Source organism: Diadema antillarum, unplaced genomic scaffold (assembly GCF_040938485.1).
Source record: "Diadema antillarum isolate AM-2024a unplaced genomic scaffold, OU_Dant_1.0 seq00000547_RagTag, whole genome shotgun sequence".
NCBI lineage: Eukaryota > Metazoa > Echinodermata > Echinoidea > Diadematoida > Diadematidae > Diadema > Diadema antillarum.
Window position 1 is genome coordinate 477,002 of NW_027271493.1, and position 19,175 is coordinate 496,176.

General features: G+C 40.1%; 1 protein-coding gene across 1 annotated transcript in view; it reads left to right on the forward strand.

Annotated features, from left to right (window-relative positions):
• The window catches only part of LOC139734804 (uncharacterized), a 185,587-nt gene that overhangs the window by 144,495 nt on the left and 21,917 nt on the right, over window positions 1–19,175 (forward strand). Inside the window, exons 11-20 of the mRNA XM_071645589.1 lie at window positions 1,706–1,829; window positions 3,461–3,598; window positions 4,867–4,977; window positions 6,671–6,840; window positions 7,276–7,435; window positions 9,247–9,348; window positions 10,033–10,158; window positions 16,789–16,925; window positions 17,671–17,737; window positions 18,475–18,711. Coding sequence (XP_071501690.1) covers window positions 1,706–1,829; window positions 3,461–3,598; window positions 4,867–4,977; window positions 6,671–6,840; window positions 7,276–7,435; window positions 9,247–9,348; window positions 10,033–10,158; window positions 16,789–16,925; window positions 17,671–17,737; window positions 18,475–18,711 — 1,372 coding nt within the window. The remainder of the gene's footprint in view (window positions 1–1,705; window positions 1,830–3,460; window positions 3,599–4,866; window positions 4,978–6,670; window positions 6,841–7,275; window positions 7,436–9,246; window positions 9,349–10,032; window positions 10,159–16,788; window positions 16,926–17,670; window positions 17,738–18,474; window positions 18,712–19,175) is intronic.

Consider the following 19,175-nt stretch of genomic DNA (forward strand, 5'->3'; position numbering starts at 1 on the left):
CAAAATTTGCATCAATGTTATTACTGATACAATGTATAATATATGCCAGTATACTACTAATAAAAACTCATTATGTTGTTGTAAGTTCGTTGTAAGTATATATGGATATATGTATCATATAATTCTTGCGTAATCGTATGTTACACATGTATGTACAGTATGATTCTGTATCCTCAAAAGCCTGAGAAATTTTGTTGATTATTGGTAGCCTTGTCATGTAAAGAACATCTCTAGCCCCTTACCTGTCAATTGATATAATGATATATTTTTAATAATATAAAATGATATGATAGTCGATACAAAGAAATTTTTTTTTTACAGAAAACATAGCAAAAAACCAGAAACCAACTTTTAATATTATGCGTTATTTGCTTTGTTATCATATTGCATTTTAATGGCATGATGAAATGTGCGTGATTATTTTAGGACAATCAAAACAGCGTAATGAAATGATCATGATTGAAAGCCCTAAATTTCAAATTTCTTAAGTTAACATTTTAAAGCTGTAAAATTTGGTAACAATGTAGCTTTGATATCCCAGGGGTAGAGCATTTGATTTTTAACAAATAGTGTATGTTCGATTTTCAGGCAAATCATCATATTTCAAAGTTTTCTCAGTTGTGGCTTCAGACTCTGTTGTCTTTGATATATTACGTTTATATACTTCGTGTTCTAAATCTCTAATCTTGATTATTAACAGGTGAATATATCTGTGAGCTTGTTACAGTATCCCCACAGCTGTAGTTTATGAAATGGAACATGTTGATTTTTCTGTGACAAGTTCTGATAAAAGTTATTAGTACTGTGATTCACTTGTTTTGATCTTTCTCCCCACCTCATCTTTCCCTTCATATGAACGCGAAAATACTTTCATTCACCCACCTTCTCCTTCAAAATTAAAATCCCATATCTTGACTTTTCCTGACCCTCCCCCCCCCCTTTTGTTGATATTTTCTCCATCCATGTTTCCCTCACGTACTCATCTATCCTCCTTTCTCTTCTATCTCTCTCTATCTACTCATCTTTATCCTAATCATGTCCTAGCCTACTCTCACCATCCTTTCATTCTGTTATCCTCCCTTTTTTCATTTCCTTTCCACCTTTCATACCTTCCCCTCCTTTCTCTCCCTGTCTTTTGTCATTTTCTTCTGTTTGCATCTTTCAACTTTACTCTTCTATCTCTCCCTTGCCCCATTGTTTCAACTGTCCCATCCTTTCTCATTTCCTAACCTCTTTCTATTCTTCTATTCTATTCTCTTCTACCCTATTCTTCTTTCTTTCCCTGTTTTTGTCTTTTCCTTTTCCCTGTTTTCCATTTCCGCTCATCTTTTCTGTCTATTACCTTCTCTCTATTCATATCTCTCCCATGCCCTTTCCTTTCTTCTTTCTACTTTTCAATGTCTTACCTTGTCTCATTCATCCTTTCCCTTCTTTTACTTTTTTCTCTTTTATCTTCTGTCTATCCTTGTCTTTTCCCCTATCCATTTTTCTGCCATTCTTTTCCCATCTAACCTTCTTTTCTATTTCCCTCTTTTCTCCCACAACTGTTTATCATTTCAATTACTAACCCCTTCCCTCCTCCTCTCCCTATCCCTTCCCCCACCCCTTCCCCAACCCCTTCCCCCACCCCTTCCCCGCCCCTTCCACCTTCCCGCCCCCTCCCCAAACACCTGTCACTCCGGCTTGCCTGACTTGCCACCAACAGGCGGAAAGACATGAAGGGAGAGCGCTGCTTCTACTACTCCCTCACCTGGACCTTCACTGTCCCCTACGACAATGACGTCTGCTACTTTGCTCACTGTTACCCGTACACTTACTCAGACCTGCAGGTAAGGGACATAACGTTGCATACTCCTCGTATTAAAGTCCACAGCCATTCTTAACCCCATCTATATGATAAGTTGGGCACAGGAATGCCCCTGAAGCACTTTGACATTTGTTACTTTAGAGTTTGTTCATACAGAAAGTCATCACCCATCACAACCATACACATAGGCACAAATTCACAAAGGTGGTTGAAACTTAGACCATGGTACAAATTTAGACCGTGGTCTGAAATAAACATGAAATACGCAAACGTTTGACATGCGCATATCAATTTGAGTTTGCTACTGCACGTCTGTTGGCGTATGCAGTCTGTCAGTCGTATTTATGCAAAATAGATTTGCATAAACTATGGTTTAAACAGTGGTTTCAATTGTACCACCTTCGTGAATTTGGGCCATGATGGCTGAGAAAGGTATAAATGTTCTGGTGACCTTCAAAAGTGTGGGGAATTAGAACGTCTAGTACGTGCAGCGCATGCTTTGCATGCTGCTTCTAGAGGTCTGTAGACATTGATGACCATTCATGCAGAGTTTAGAATTCCTATGGAGCGCTCCTGAACGTATACATTGTAGCCCCGAGAGGGTCATTACTCTTTATGGCACGTCGTCTGCTCACATAGAATCCAGAATGCTTCTGTAGCTCTTGGGGGTACTCTAAATGCCCTGTATAAATGTGACCCTGCACCTCAAAACAAACAAAAAGTCGCCAGACATGAATTTTTAGTTAAGACCATATTCTGAAAGAGCAGACTTTAAGCTTTAAAATGATGTATAACTCAAATCAAATGGACTCTCCTAACCAATGTAAATATTTGAAAGAAAGCACAAACTCAGGAAAAGTGTGAACTGAGAAAAGAGGCTCTGAAGTACAGTGTCTATTCAAGTAATCTTTACCAAACCTTGCTGGCTGTGCGGTGAATGGGACAAAAAACAGGAAGTAAACCACCAGAGTAACAACAATGAAGGGATTATCAGATTAAACTGAAATTGAGCATGCCTCATTAACACATTCTGTCCATAATTAATGCCAACTTTCAAAGCAGTAGTACTATCCTGTCAAAAGTTATTAGAGTTGAAAGTGAAGAGTGTGGACAAGGTTTTTCAGAAATGAAAAAGGAATTCTAAAGACACACCTAATCACACTATTCTACCAAAAATGTTCGAGATAAACTGCTAAAAGAACACACTTTCCTGCCCGTTTTATGATACCAAATTTTAGCATGATGTAAAAGAAGACCCGCTCTTTCAGAAAATATGAAAAAGTCAAGTTCGGCTAGGTTGACCCATTTCACTTATTTTCAGTCCTCACGCAAAATCAATGTGTGCGACTTTATGTTCGTTTTGAGGTGCACGGTCACAAATGGGATATCAGCCATTTTGATTTTGTCCAACTGGTAGCATGTAGACAGTTTTCTTGATGAACACTTCAAATTATGAAAATATATTAATTGTGATTCATGCTCAGTAACTTTTACACATTGGTATCATATCTATTTTTCCAAAGAAATACATGTCAGCATACTTTAAAAGCTGAAATCTTCATTATTTTTGTCTAATCCTTAATCCTTGATTGATGTGGCTTTGGTTGTACAGTGTATCATTAATACATTTTCTCACATTTTTCCCAATGTCAGGACTACCTCCAGAATGTGAGCAATGATCCGATCCGCAGCCGGTACTGCAAGCAGCGGATTCTCTGTCGCTCCCTCGCCGGCAACATGGTCTACCTCCTAACCATCACTTCCCCCTCTATCAATCCAGACGACGCCAAGGTGAGAGAGCCCCCTCTTGGCTGGTTGGTCATTGGAGATGGGGTTGGGTGGGAGATAGCTTCTGGTGTTGATCTTTAGATGGACCAGTACATGTTACCCAAAAATCAAGTCACAATTTCAACTGTATTCTTTGCCTTCTACACATTATGAAGAAATTCAGAAGAAAAAACAGGTTTTCCAAATATGAGAATAAGTTTCATGTTATTCAAATTCATGAAATTCTTCCGTCAAGATGTTTTCATTGCAACTGATTGACAAATTGCCCTACGTCGAAGTAAATAAGCACTGAATTGATCAGTGTGTTAGTAGCCATGATGAAAATCGCGGGCATACATATTCGAGCAGGATTCGATATTTCGTTGGTGGGGTGACAAAACCTCGTATCTCAATATTTGGTGAAAATGAGTTTTCTTCATTATATTGAAGCTAGGAACCATTACTATGTAATTTCCAATCCTTATATGCCCATCTGCAAAAATAAGGTCACAAATGATAAATAAAAGTTGGCTGTTTCCATTGACTTACATGTTATGGCAGCCATGTTTTTTAGCTCTCCTGAACATTTGACATTTTTGAGATACGAGGTTTTGTCACCCCACCAACGATTTGTGACCCGCCACAACAAAAGGATCCAAAAGTTGCTGACTGCAGAACTGAGACGGTTGAGTTTCTGTTTTTGTAGTCTGGTGCTTTGTCTATTATGTGCTGAAAAATCAAAGCTGAATGATCAAAGGAAAGGCAAGAAATTAGCATTTTTCTGAGCCACGATTTTCCGACTTTCAACAGAACAGAAATGTGTCTGAAGATTTGGCTTTAGTGCTGCAGATAGACTCTACCCCTATTTGCCAAATTGCCAATGAGGGAGTTATCTTATTGGTCAGTGCGTGCGTCCTCGTTACTGATTGGTCATGCTTCAAATAGACCGCTGGCGCTAAGGTTGAATGAAAATCATGGAGGTTGCTATGAGCACACTTTGTATTGTTCAGAGATGAACTCTGTCTTACCTCCCCTTGATCATGATTGCGTCGGAAGGAAAACTTTGAACTTCGTTTTCTCAAAATGCTGATTTCCTAGACCACTCAACATGCTCTCATGAAATCTTTGTTACCTCCACAACCTGGTACTTTTATGAGTCTTGTTATATATGAATTCAAAGCAAAATAATATCGTGTCATTTCCAGAAAATCGACCTCCTCAACCTTCAGATCCTTTTGTTTTATTGGTCACATTTATTTGTTTATTTCTGTGTTTTTTGTCTGTCATGCCAGGCAAAGAAAGCAGTCGTGGTGACAGCTCGCGTCCACCCAGGTGAGACCAACTCAAGCTGGATGATGAAAGGTTTCCTTGACTACCTGACCAGCGAGATGCCTGATGCCAAGGTCTTTTAATAACTCATTCCTTCCTTCCTAGATCCTTAGGCCTTTAAGAGTTGTGTGGTTTATGCAGTGCTGCCCCCACAGATGAAGGAGATAATGTGTCATTACCTACTACATGTGTATATTGTCAACAGCAAAGTTATTTCTACTCAATTATTTTTTCTGCAACAGAACAATTTTTTCCTTGTTTTTATGCCTCCGCCACGAAGTGGTGCCGGAGGCATTATGTTTTCGGGTTGTCCGTCCGTCCGTCCGTCCGTCCGTCCGTCCGTCCTTCCGTCTGTCCGTCCGTCCGTCCGTCCTTCCGTCCGTCCGTCCGTCCGTCCTTCCGTCCGTCCGTAATGAATTTTGTGGACAGGGTAACTACCAAAACCTTTTGAGGTATCCTAATGAAACTTGGCATGTATGTGTATTAGGGGGTGAAGTTGTGCCTATTAACTTTTGGGTGCACATGCTCAAGGTCAAAGGTCAAAAGGTCAAGGTCAAATGCTTAAAATTTCACTATTTCCCCCATATCTATGCAATGCCTGAAGATATTTTATTGAAACTTAGTGTACACATGTATTACCAAATTAAGATTCTCTGGTGAAAGTTTGGGGTCATGAGGTCAAAAGGTCAAAGGTCAAAAGGTCAAGTAAAATGTTAAAATTTCACTTTTTTCTCTGTATCTTGGAAATTGTTCAAGGTATCTTCATGGAACATAGTATATATGCATGTACTGACTGGCAGTGGTTATCTAGGGAATTTAGGGTTCATGGGGTCAAAGGTCAGGGGTCAAAGGTCAAGGACAATACTTCAAAATTTTACTATTTTCCTTATATTTATGCAATGCCAGCAGGATTATTTTTTTTAACTTGAGGTATGCATGTATAACCCAATAGAGATTCTCTGGGATTTTTTTTTTTTTTGCCAAGAAGGTCAAAGGTCAAAAGGTCAAAGATCAAGTGAAAGTGCTGAACTTACTTCTTTCTCCATATCTCGGAAGTGGCTCAAGTTAATTTGAAACTTAGTACATATTTATGTATGTTCTGCCTGACAGTGATTCTCTTATAAATCAAAGGCCAGAAGAAAATGATAACAATTTACTGTTCAATACAGAAATTGCACTTTTTCTCCATACCTTGAAAATTACTCAGTGCATAAACTTATGAAAGGGTCAAAGTCAAGTTAAAGTTCTTAAATTCCCAAATACATGCTCTCCTATTCATCCAATTAAACATAGGTCAAGGAAGGTAAACGTTCAATACATTTGTGACAAACATGTCATTTTAATATTTTGCCAATTTTGTGAAAATGTAATCACACATTGTCCACATGTACTATAGACCTATTAGGAGAATCATGCATTATGGCGGAGGCATACCAGTCGCCATAGCGACATTTCTAGTTTAATAGAGTCTAACAGAACTTGCTTTGCAAACTAGTCATTCGATGACTCAATTGTGCTTTCATATCAATTAACCCGTTGAGGACGAGTCCCGAGTATACTCGGGCAGAGGTCTATGGGAAAAGCGTATTGTAGCAAAATCAATCCGTCCTCAACTCAGATACCCATACAAAAAAAAACCAACAACAACTAGAAATCAAACTGGTAGATTATATAAAAAAACTACTTTTTATTTCCTTTTGCTGTTTTGTTTGCATCATATAAATAAATGCTCATATCATCATGAATTCCTTCTCTGCACCACCATAGCTTCTGAGAGACATGTTCGTCTTCAAGATCGTGCCGATGCTGAATCCGGACGGCGTCATCGTCGGCAACTACCGGTGCTCGTTGGCGGGTCGCGACCTCAACCGCAACTACAAGACCATCCTCAAGGATTCCTTTCCCTCCGTCACGCACACCAAGGCTATGGTCAAGAAGTAAGTGTGACATGACCTTTGACACTGATTGATTAACTCTTTGTGTTTCGTTGTGTAAAGCTGCTGTGTGCTGCAATATAGAGCTTTAGATTTGCAACGCGGATGTCCAAGAAGACGATTGCACTGGCCGTTCTCCTCTTTCCCTGTGTCGTGTTGCAGTGTAGCTTTAGATTATGCAAGAACGCAACCTATAAAAAGTTAAATTGTGCCCCCATAGGATCATTGCATCATGGAGCTCTCTGACGACACTAGGTTGATTTTTAGAAGCAAATTTGCCTATGAGCGACATGAGAATAGATGAGAAAAAAATATGAGAATGGGGTTTTTTCTGTCTGTCTGTTGTCTATGTTGTGAAAATCTTAAGCTCCCTATTATTTATAGATTGGAAGAGACCGCTTTCCATTCTTCACATTATTTCCGTCTTCACCTACCCAGAGTGCTGGAGGAGAGAGAGGTGGTGGTGTACTGCGATCTCCACGGTCACAGTCGCAAGCAGAACGTCTTTATCTACGGCTGCGACAACAAGAAGAACCCCGACCTGCGACTGAAGGAGAGGGTGTTTCCCATCATCCTCCACAACAACGCAGAGGAGAAGGTAAGCATCTCTCAGCCTGGTCGCCACAGCAACAGTCTTTCAAAAAATTTGTGCAAGCTGATTGGTTGCTTTAGGCTGATGCTATTGTTGCAAATCTCTTCATGATAGAGATCCCTCTTAGCGACATGCTGTCGTTACTAATACAGCAAAATTTTTGGTGGTGGCAGCAAGCGGATCATTTTTTATATCATGCAACACACATCTGTGTTGTGCATCTCTCTAAAGCTGATTGAACTCACTAATGGACCAGTATTCCTATAACTCTCCATGGGTAATTGTAAGTTGTGATGTTTGTAATCTTTCTCATTCAGAAGTAACAAAACCATATCTTTTCATTGTTCATATGACCATTCGGACCTCATGCATCATTTCGCAAAATGTCTAAAATGTTATTTTGGTTATAGACTTAATACTGTTGAAAAACATGTCAAATGTATGCAGATTGCTTTATAGGATGTAATATTTTTGCTGTGCTTGGTGGAAAGAGGACTGTATTGTTTGTTTTCCAGTTTATAGTGAAAATGATGTATTCAGGTTCATATCTGTGTGTATCATTTATTTTCGTGTGCATCACTTATGCCATGAATTTATTGATAATCATAGGTTTGAATTGCTTAGTGATTTTGCTACTAGTAAATTAATACCTAAAAGTCAATTACAGTAAATATACCTTGAAAATCACATTTTGTTTGGAAAGGCAAATCATGTGCATACATTGTGATTATGTTGGTTAATTATTCAAATTCATGAAATTCTTCTGTCGAGGTGTTTTCATTGCAACTGACTGACAAATTGCCTTACATCGACGTAAATAAGCACTGAATTGATCTGTGTTTTAGTAGTAGCCATGATAAAAACATGGGCGTACATACTCGAGCAGGATTCAAACCTACGACCTCCTGATCACCGGACAGGCGTCATCTCCACTAGACCACCGAGCTTTCGCCCGACAGCATGTGCTGGTTCTAATCCTTATAGCATGCAGCGGTGTTTTAGTAGTAGCCATGATAAAAATCATGGGCATACATACTCAAGCAGGATTTGAACCTACGACCTCCTGATCACTGGACAGGCGTCATCTCCACTAGACCACCGAGCTTTTGCCCGACAGCAAGTGTTGGTTCTAATCCTGCATGCTATGTACATATAAGGATTAGAACCAACACTTGCTGTCGGGCAAAAGTTCGGTGGTCTAGTGGAGATGATGCCTGTTTGGTGATCAGGAGGTCGTAGGTTCAAATCCTGCTCGAGTATGTACGCCCATGATTTTTATCATGGCTACTACTAAAACACTGATCAATTCAGTGCTTATTTACGTCAATGTAGGGCAATTTGTCAATCAGTTGCAATGTTGGTTAATGTTTAAAAAAGTAAACTTTCTTTGAGAAGAACTCATTCCTTTGACTTGTCACTGACAAATGTGCGGAATGAAATCATTCCCTCTCTCTTTTAAAAGAGGTAGGTAAAAGTGCATTTTCATCATCGAACAGAATGAAATGGTGTAGTATTTTCTTTATATTTTCATGACATAATTACCCCTCTGTGACATCACAACTTGTTGTAGTATTCTCATCCAGCGATGGCAGCACATTGATTTAACCAAAGTTTTAAAAACTTCAAGCTTTTTATTACCGATTGTTTGTTGAATTGTCGCAAACGTCACTGATGTATACTTTTGATTTTCTGCATTCATCTAATCCACATTTTACGTGTATACGTGAAAGAAATTCCACTTTAAATAATATCAAATGGTAAAGTATTTATCCAGCCAAACATCAAACTTCGTGTTGGTTAAATGTTTGTACCCACAGTTCAGCTTCAACAACTGCAAGTTTAAGGTGCAGAAGAGTAAAGAAGGGACGGGGCGTGTCGTTATCTGGCAGATGGGAATCCTCAACAGCTACACCATGGAGGTAAGTCGGCCTTTAACCCTTCAGCTCTCACGTCTAGTGTCACAGGCATGGACCTGAGAGTCAGGGGCATGTGTACATGTAGATAAACAGTCACACCTGTCGGTACAGATCACTTTTTTTTTTATCTTTCATTTTTTTTTATTTCCATCCTTTCACAAAAACAATAATAATCATCGTACATAATTATACATACCAAAAACCAAAAACAGACAAAAAAGAGGGAAAATTAGCAGGTGCACACAAGCTTGCGCTTATTTTAATTTCGCATAGATAACATATTGAATTATGCTATCAATATCTCGTACATGCGGTACAGATCACTTGTGAGGAAACAAAGGAGTGGCCCTTACAGACAGATGGCCACTTTGGACAGGTCTGGCAGCCAATTTCAACTAACGTCTTTGAATATCAATTGTTGTCTTTGATGAAATATTCCTAAACACTTGTGCATACATTGCAGATGATTATGGCTTCATTGGCTAGAATTTATGATGTCAGTGTACATCAAAGCCGTGATTTAAACTTGCTTAGATTGGAATGAGAAATCTATTAACAAGGCCATGCTAGGTGTGAACGTTTGAAAATTCAGCACTTCTGGGCACGTGAGGCTAAAGAACAGTGCTCCCAAATTGATCAGTTTTTCAAGTTTCAAGTTCGAATTTAATTTGTATTTATTCCTTCAAGGCTTCCTTTTGCGGTTCCACGATGGGCGAACGAAAACTCCATCACTTCTCTACTGCTGAATTTGAGGCCATGGGTTACCACTTCTGTGACTCACTGCTGGATTACTGCGATCCGGACGAGGGCAAGGTAACAGAGGACACGAGGATCCTGAAAAAGTGTGTCATGTGGGCCATGCCGGAGTGTGTAGACAAAAGGCCATTGTAACAGACTGAATTCCTCTTTCCAATTTCGCCTCTCCTTCTTCCCTCACCTTCTCCCATCTTCTCCTTTTGCACTCCCTTTCCCCTACCTTCAACCTCCATCCACACCTCATTCCAACTTCATTCACCCCTCTCTCCACAGCCTCACCCCTCTTTACACCTCCTCCACCATTGTCTCCACCTTTTCCTGCCCATCTATCCACCTCCCCCACCCTACCATCTCCCCTTCCCTCTTTCCACCTTCCGCCAACCCTCCATCTACCTCCCCCACCCTTCTTTCCACCTCCCCACCCCTTTATCCACCTCCCCCACCCTTCTTTCCATCTCCCCACTCCTCTCTCCACCTCCTCCACCTGTCTTTCTACCTTCCTGCACCCCTCTTTCAGTCTTCCCCAACCTGTTTTTCTCTCTTTCTTCCTTCTTGTGTTCTTGTTCTTGTCTTTTTCTCCACTCCTTACTCCTTCCTCCTTCCATTTCACCTTCCTCCACCCCTTATCCCCCACCATCCCCATTCCCCTCCACACTCTTCCCTTTCTTTCCTCTCCCCTCCTTTCCCCTTCCTCCTCTCCTCACCTTTCACCATCCCCCATCCTTCATTCCCCTCCCCTTCACTCCCGTTGACTTGCTCCCTCCCTCTTCTCTTTCCCTCCCCCCCCCCTCCTTTCCCTCCTTTTCTCCCTCTTCTTCCCCAGAGCTGCCAACTAGTACTGATTTTCAGTAATTTCTACTGAAACTGGAGAAGAATACTGAAGGTTACAACAAAATTTCTGATTATAGGAATCATTGTCTGTGATATATTCTATTGCACTGTTAAGGATTACTGATTTTCACTCAAAAAAGGTGCAAATTACTGATTTTCAGCCATCAGAGTACTGAAAGGCTTTTACAAAAGTTGGCAGCTCTGCTTCCCCCACCACCCCCACCACCCCCACCCCTTTCATTTCCTCCCAATCCCCTCTTTCTCTCTTCTACCAAACTCTTTCCTCTCCCCTCCTTTCCCCTCCCTCCCCTCGTCACCTTTCACCATCCCCATCCTTCATTCCCCTCCCTTTCACTCCCTTCGACCTCCTCCTTCCGTCTTCTCTTTCCCTTCTCCCCCCTCCTTTACCCCCTTCTTCTCCCTCTTCTTCCCCCGCCAGCCACACCCCACCAGTCACACCCCCACCCCTTTCATCTCCTCCCAATCCCCTCCATCTCTCTTCTACCCCCTTCCTTCCCAAACTTTTTCCTCTCCTCTTTAATCACCCCCAACCATTACACAGTCAAGCCTCCCCACATACCAATAACATTGTTGCTGGCTTTGCGAACATTCTAATACTTCGATATGAATCTACAGGGAATGTGTTTTTCATCACAATGCAAGTCTTGTTTTACCTTTGCTGTGTTGTGTGTGTGTGTTTTTTTTATTCTATACATTTCTTATTCACCACCGAAGAAAGTGAGTGCCATGGTGCTCTTGTAGAAATTTTCACCAAAGATGCAAGAAATGTTTCATTTTTGTCGAGCCCACCGGAGGTGTGGGGAGACTAAGGGATCGCCTGCGGCGTCTGTCCGTCCGTCGTCTGTCCATCGTCTGTCCGTAATGCTACAAAAACTTGAATAACTCTCTACTGAGGATTTCAATTTCAATCAAACTTGGAGGGAAGAGTGGTTGTACAAAGTTACACATTTTACCAAACATGAAGGGCACCTTAAGGTCAAAGGTCACAGGCAGAGGTCAATGAACTTTAGGGCCCAATGTTAAGTTTTTAGGGCGTGTTTCGTTTATGGCTCGTAACTTTTGATGTATCTGTCTGTTTGTGACCAAACTTAGATGGTAGATGTCCCTTGGGAAGTTGAAGGTTACCACAAGGTCAAAGGTCACAGACAGGGGTCAACAAACTTTTAGGGCCCAATGTTAAGTTTTTATGGTGCGTTTTGATTATGGCTCATAACTTTTGATCCCTTTGTCCGTTTGTGACCAAACTTGGATGGTAGATGTCCCTTGAAGAGATGAAGGTCATCACAAGGTCAGATGTCACAGACAGGGGTCAACGAACTTTTAGGGGCCAATGTTAAATTTTTAGGGCGCATTTCGATTGTGGCTCTTAACTTTTTATCCCTTTGTCTGTTTGTGACCAAACTTGGATAGTAGATGTCCCTTGGGGAGGTGAAGGTCATCACAAGGTCAAAGGTCACAGAAAGGGGTCAACAAACGTTTAGGGCCCAATGTTAAGTTTTTATGGGGCGTTTCGATTGTGGCTCATAACTTTTGATCCCTAAGTCCGTTTTGTGACCAAACTTGGACGGTAGATGTCCCTTGGGGATTTAAAGGTCATCACAAGGTCAAAGGTCACAGAAAGGGGTCAACAAATTTTTAGGGCCCATTGTTAAGTTTTTATGGGGCGTTTCGATTATGGCTCATAACTTTTGATCCCTTTGTCCGTTTGTGACCAAACTTGGATGGTAAATGTCCCTTGGAGAGTTGAAGGTCACCACAAGGTCAAAGGTCATAGGCGGGTCAATAAACTTCTCGGAGTTAGAAAAATATTAATTCTTGTACCCGAATGGGCGAGACACAATTTCACACTTGCCTTGTTTGTTAATGATATCCTTTTCTGAGATTGAATCATTTTACTGAAAAGTTGCCACATGTAGCATAGTCAACAAAATTCCCTCCTAGCCAAAAAAAAAGATGCTAGCATAATATACTCAGTTCTGAAAATCATTCATTCAGTCATAATTATCACTTACAACAAGGCATGATATCCTGTGGTTTAACAATTAAAGTAATCTGCTAAGATCTAGGACTGACAAAACAACAAAATTGATTGCAACTGATTGACAAATTGCCCTTCAACATACACTGTACTAAATACACGCTGAGTATTCAGGGTTTTTTTTTTTTTTTTTTTTTGTTGCTTGAGATATCCCACCGTAGTATTTGTATATTATACATGTACAAGTATGCCCATGACTTTGTTTAATCATGGCCATTTCTCAAAGACACGGAATAATCTGTGTAATTACGTTGAACTGCAATTTACAATGTATCAGTCAGTTGCAGGGAAAACAACTAGAGGCAAGAATCATGAAATTTGGACACTTGTATTTGTTTATTCATCATGTTTTGCTGGACAAAGACTAACCCATGATCATGTGTGTCACACATTGTATCTAACTCCCCCATTCTCTCCCACACCCTGTCCCTGCCGTGATAACAACAATGGTAAATTCACACGTTTTTGATCATATCTACCCATTCATGTACAGTAGTATGTTCCTGTGCCTGCCTTGCATGTGTTTGAAAATAAAATGCATGACCCTGCGTAGCTTGCACTGTGTATATTGCTGCAAAAGTCTGGTAAAATAGTGGCTGGTGATTGGTTAGGAGCTTTAGTGGTCCTGTTGATGAGCCCATTGACCCTTGATCTTGAGGTCTCAGGTTCAAGTCCATTTTAGCAGTTAGCAGTCTAGTGCTCTTTTGCAAAGTATTTTAACTGCAGTGCCTGGGCTTTCCATACATGTAGAACACCTACAGCAGTCAGTTTTGTGGGCATTTCCTTACAAGCATCTGTGGTTGCTTCTTATTTAACCATGCAAAATAACTTGAAACTCAGCCCAAATGCAGCTCAGATTTTGTGGGCAGGTCTTTGAAGTCTTAGTGTTTGCATTGCTAATCTCAGTTGTCTCCACACTTTACATCAATACCTTATTAATGATTAGTGGGCTGAGTCATATTTGGGGCTCAGTGTCATTCACATTCTCATCATGGTTTGCCCTTAAGACTACATTTAGGTTTTGATGCCACGACAATATGTGCAGACTGATCACTAAATACATAAAACTTACATCACAAAGGCATTCCTGTGTGCTTATTTATCCAAACATTAAGTTTGTTTGGCTAGGAACATCCATACTTGATAAACTATTTGCTGTTTTAAAGCAGAGAATTATTTCCTCTTTCAGAATCTGACCTTAATTAAAATGTCTTACCTGGTGACTTCTTTATAGGGTTTTATGATGCACGATCACCTATATGATATTGAATATTTATTGCAATTCCCTTTTGCTAGTTGATTTGAGGCAATATTGTTCTGACCTACTGTACCTTTATGGCTGTTCTGAAATACTTGCATCCTTCTTGCATGTTGTATATCTCTGTGCTATTTGTCAGATGTTAATCTGTGAACGTGTATTCCAATTTATCCCATCAACTCCCAGAACTGCTTATTGTGGTTTTGTGATGTACCACTTTAAAATGATTTTTGTTATATTTTGGATCAAAACTACCCCTTATTGATTAGTTGAAAGAGCTGTATGTGATTGTATTTTTTTTTTGTCATCTGTTTCAGAATATTGGCATGTTTGACACTCGGAGATTATACTATTCCGAAAATGACATCACTTTTTATTACAACACTTTCGAAATAGTACACTTTGTATGATCACTGTAGTATATGCCACAAAGCAATAGTGACATCATAGGTTGATGCTTTGTGTGGTCACTTTAGATACGTAGCTATGTAGTATCCCTCCACAACACCACATCTACCGCACAACTCTTCGCCTATTTTTTCCCCTATTTGCTGAAGTATTTTTTTTTTTTTCCAAGATATAGAACAACTCTGCCTAATTTTGAAATTCTGGTTAAAAATATGAGCCTTGGTGCCTCCATACAGTACTAATAATTCGTTGATTGCATCCCTTTAGTGAATAGCACATTAAGTTTGGAGTCACCTCTGACCATAGTTTTAACCTGTCCAGAAGCTCTCAAGGCAAAGCATTTGTATGTAATATTCATTGTTAATAAGTCTTTCATAAGGCAGAGTAAACAAATAAATATCAAATAAATGAAAAATGGGTCCTTGTTGCTCATATGCAATTATTTGTTTCAATGGCAGATTTTTTCAACATTTTCTTAATCGCTTTAATTGTTGGTGATTCTTAAAGTGACAACACATTGTGGAAGATTGAAGTTTTTGTCTTGCTCTCTCTCTCTCTCTCTCTCTCTCTCTCTCTCTCTCAAATTGGCAAATTGTTGCACATTTTTCCCCAATTTTATGAAAAAGTTGATGGATTAAACCAGGTCTAACTACATTTCTGGAGTACAAAATATGCTTTGAAATTCAGAGGTGCCGAGATGCTGACAAATGATGATGATTTCTGTGACTGAATTCCCAAGAACTTAATGTAGTAAAGCAGAATATCTCATGCAGATCTCTACCTAGTTGTTTCCTAGCTTCTGCAACAACATGAAATGTGCAATATTTACGCGCGACAGCAGCATGGAGCCTTCTTTTTCTCTTTGGTTGATAGTTGGTGTATGGATGTTGCGTCAATGTTATGTGATGGCAGTATGGTTTGTAGCACATTAGGCAGTCACCACAAATTATAGGAGAGTTCAAAGAAACTGACAGAAACTTAAAGAACAAGTTCACCTCCACATACATGTGGATTGAGAGAATGCAGCAATAATATTAGAACACATCAGTGAAAGTTTGGGGAAAATCGGACAATCTGTTCAAACGTTCTGAATTCTTAAAGTACAGTCATGTATTTGTACAGTCACTGCTGGATGAGAAGACAACTGCAGTGTATGATGTCATGTGCATACAACGATATAAGGAAGATATAAAGAGAATTTCACAAAATGTTACTTTTTGAAAAAAAGTGCACATTTCCTCGACTCGTCACCAAGGTATATTAAGGGTAATATTATTCCTCCCTGCCTTCTGAAAGTGGGAAGTCAATTGTTCTTTCATTATGCAAGAAAAGTCAAAATATCTTGAATTTTCTTTATGTGTTCTTTATATCGTTGTACACATATCACATCACAAGCTTTAGTAGTCTTCTCATCCAGCAGTGACTATGCAGAAACTTTAAAAATTCATAACTTTTCAATGGATTGTCCAACTTTCCTCAAACTTTTGCTGATGTGTTCTATTAATATTGCTGCATTCACTCCATCCACAATTCTATGTAGGTGTAGGTGTCCTTTAATCTTGTGTACTGTACACTGAGAAATTCTTGCGCAGTTATAGTGTACTTTCTTGCTGGGCCGATAAGATGACTTGTGCATGTCTTACTGTATCTCAATCTGGGCAACAAGATGTGTGTAGATGAATTCAAATACAATTCAACTTCGTGTTCAAGACAGCTTGAATAGACAGAGTGAACTCAAACTGAAAGAAAATGAACTACATGTGGAGTAATTAATGGCTGATAACAGCAACAACGAAGATCTTTTTTTATGATGTAATAATCAGTTATTGAATGAATGTCAAGGGGAAAAAATCCACATTGCAGTCATTGTGCATTGTTATGAAGTGATGAAAGTGGTTGACCAAAATTACACACACACAGTCAGCAGTTTTATATGAGAGAATAACCTTGATTTGTACCCCCAATGTCCCATACAAATTATACAAAAGTTACACAAGTCTACAGCTTACAGAAGAGTAATTAGACCACACAAAAATTCAGGTGTGGGATTGGCTTCGGCATTTCTGCATGCTATAGACCGTGATGTTTGACATTGACATGTGTTCTTTGTACTCTTTCTCCCCTACCTCAGTGCAATCAAATTCTGGCGGACCTGGAGGAGAAACTGAGACGGGAGATCTTGGCCCACCTAGAGAGGACCGGCACGCCCCTCCCCAACAACGGGTTCATCGACCTCTCGGCTGACTACTCTTCCGCTGTGGAGTCGAGGTATGTGTTCGTAATGCGGGTACCATTTGCTCGAACCTCTCATGTGTTTTCATGATTGCAGAATTAGGCGAGACAGCGTTGATGGAGACCATTGATGGTGAAGCTATTGGGAACATTGCTTGATTTGTCGTTGCATAATGCAGAGAACCAAGTGAAGGATCATTTCTTATGTCAGTGGAATATAAATTTACAGTGTAGAAATGCAAGTAAAGAAAAAAATTGATAAGGTAGATAGTGGTATAGTTAACCTGTTCATTGAAGATATACATGGTACTCCTACTGTGCTCACGAGCAAGCCGTGGGTTGAACTTTTTAATTTTTTTTTCCCCGTTTCATTTACTTGAGTGTGCTGCTCCACTTCAAAAAGAAAGAAAAATAGCAAGCAGTACTGTTATACCTATATGTATGACATAAGCACCAAAATATGGTTTAATACTATAAATACAATACTGACAATAATAAGCAAACAACAGATTCTTGCAAAATGACATTTCATGGTAATTGTAGAGAATATGAAACATTGAGCTCATCAATCACTATTAAAAGATCCCTTTCTCTTCTTTACGTAATACAGAATAAGGGAGAAAAGGGCATCCAAAGATACACAATGTGCAATTTTACCAGGCATTAGAAAAGAACAAAGCAGTGAAGACAAGAATTCATGTAAATACATGTACATCCGCATTGAGCAAAAATTTGCATTTGATTTTTAGCCCTTTTGTTTCCCCTCTGCTCCATCTTGTAGTACGACTGGATCAGACAGCTCGGCAGATGATGGCCTACCAGTTCACCTCATTGCCTTGGCACCAAAGGTTGGTTTCCATGACAACAAATCATGTAGGCACACCCTAAAATCCCTGAAGGTCGGGATGGGGGGGGGGGGGGGGTGGGGTGGGATTGCAGGACTTCTTGATGCATCAAGATTTACCATGCAAAACTTAACCCCCCCCCCCTTTATATCCTTACATATTTACCTGTCCTTTCTTCTAAACCTGTCATGTGCTTAATATAGTATTACTTGCCATGCTTTGTCTTCAGCATTATTAACCCGTAGAGGACGAGACCCGAGTATACTCTGGCAGTTGTCTGTGGGAAATGTGTGTTGTAGCAGAATCAGTCCGACCTTAAGGGGTTAAGTACAAAGTAATTCACCCAAACGTAACCTTGAATATGCGCATATCTCTGAATTTTGTTTTTATTCTTAGTCTTTCCACTTTAAACAATGACAGCATTCACTTTTATTCCCACTGAAGGTATGAAGCATGAATGTACAGTGTATGATCTGAGCTGAATTATAAGCCTAGGATAGTCTGTCTTTGTCAATGGATGATTGTACCAAACAGCATTCCTACTTCCTTGATATGTTCTCTACTTCTTCTTTACATCATCTTACATACTGGAATGTTTATCCACATCGAAAGAAAAGTATGAATAAAGAGAAAGGAAGGAAGGAAAATGGAGATATCTTCTTGAATATCTCATGGAATAGAAGGTGATAGGAGAAAGAGAGATGGGTAGAATAAGTGTTATTTTTCTTTGTTTTCTGCAGCTGAGCAAGAAGAAGAAGCTGAAGACGAGGAAGGAGCGAGACAAGAAGCGTCTCAGTGCCGAGAAGGGGAAGGAGAAGGAGAAGGAAAAGGAGAAGGCTGGGATCACTGGCAGCCCGCAGTCTGTGGCACCGGAGCCCATCAAGGAGCCTGAGCCAGAGAAGAAGGCTCCGTCCGCCAAGGAGAAGAAAGAGAACAAGGTAATTCTCGCTATTGCCAATGACGTAAAAAACTCCTGCGCACGCTAAAGAGCTCTGTCACAGGTGCACTGTGGGATTCCTCGGTCCCTTGTTCGCTTCCAGTTGTCTCACGCGAGTCGCAGTTCCCATACGGGTCAATGGAGTTCTTTGTCTGCTTTTCCGTTGTTAGCCCTTTTTTTCTTGGCTATAATTCAGCTTAAAAGAGTTGAAAGTGTCTAAGCTTTACTGATTCGCGGTCACTAGAGTCATGGTTCACTACTGCAAGGCTTCAATGTGCTAGTCACATGATGGAAAGCGAAGAAATCTTCAACAAAAAATACCTCTTTCTAAAGACAGAGTGTCTTGTAAGTGCACGTGCAGCCAAAACCGGGGCAAGTTTGTCCCATGAGCTATCCCATAGTGCATCTAAAACGCTGCCCTGCCCACGGCACCGACATATTGGCAATACCCTCAGTTGGCGGAGGCAGGTTGCTATGAAAACTGCATTGTGGATATCCAGCGCA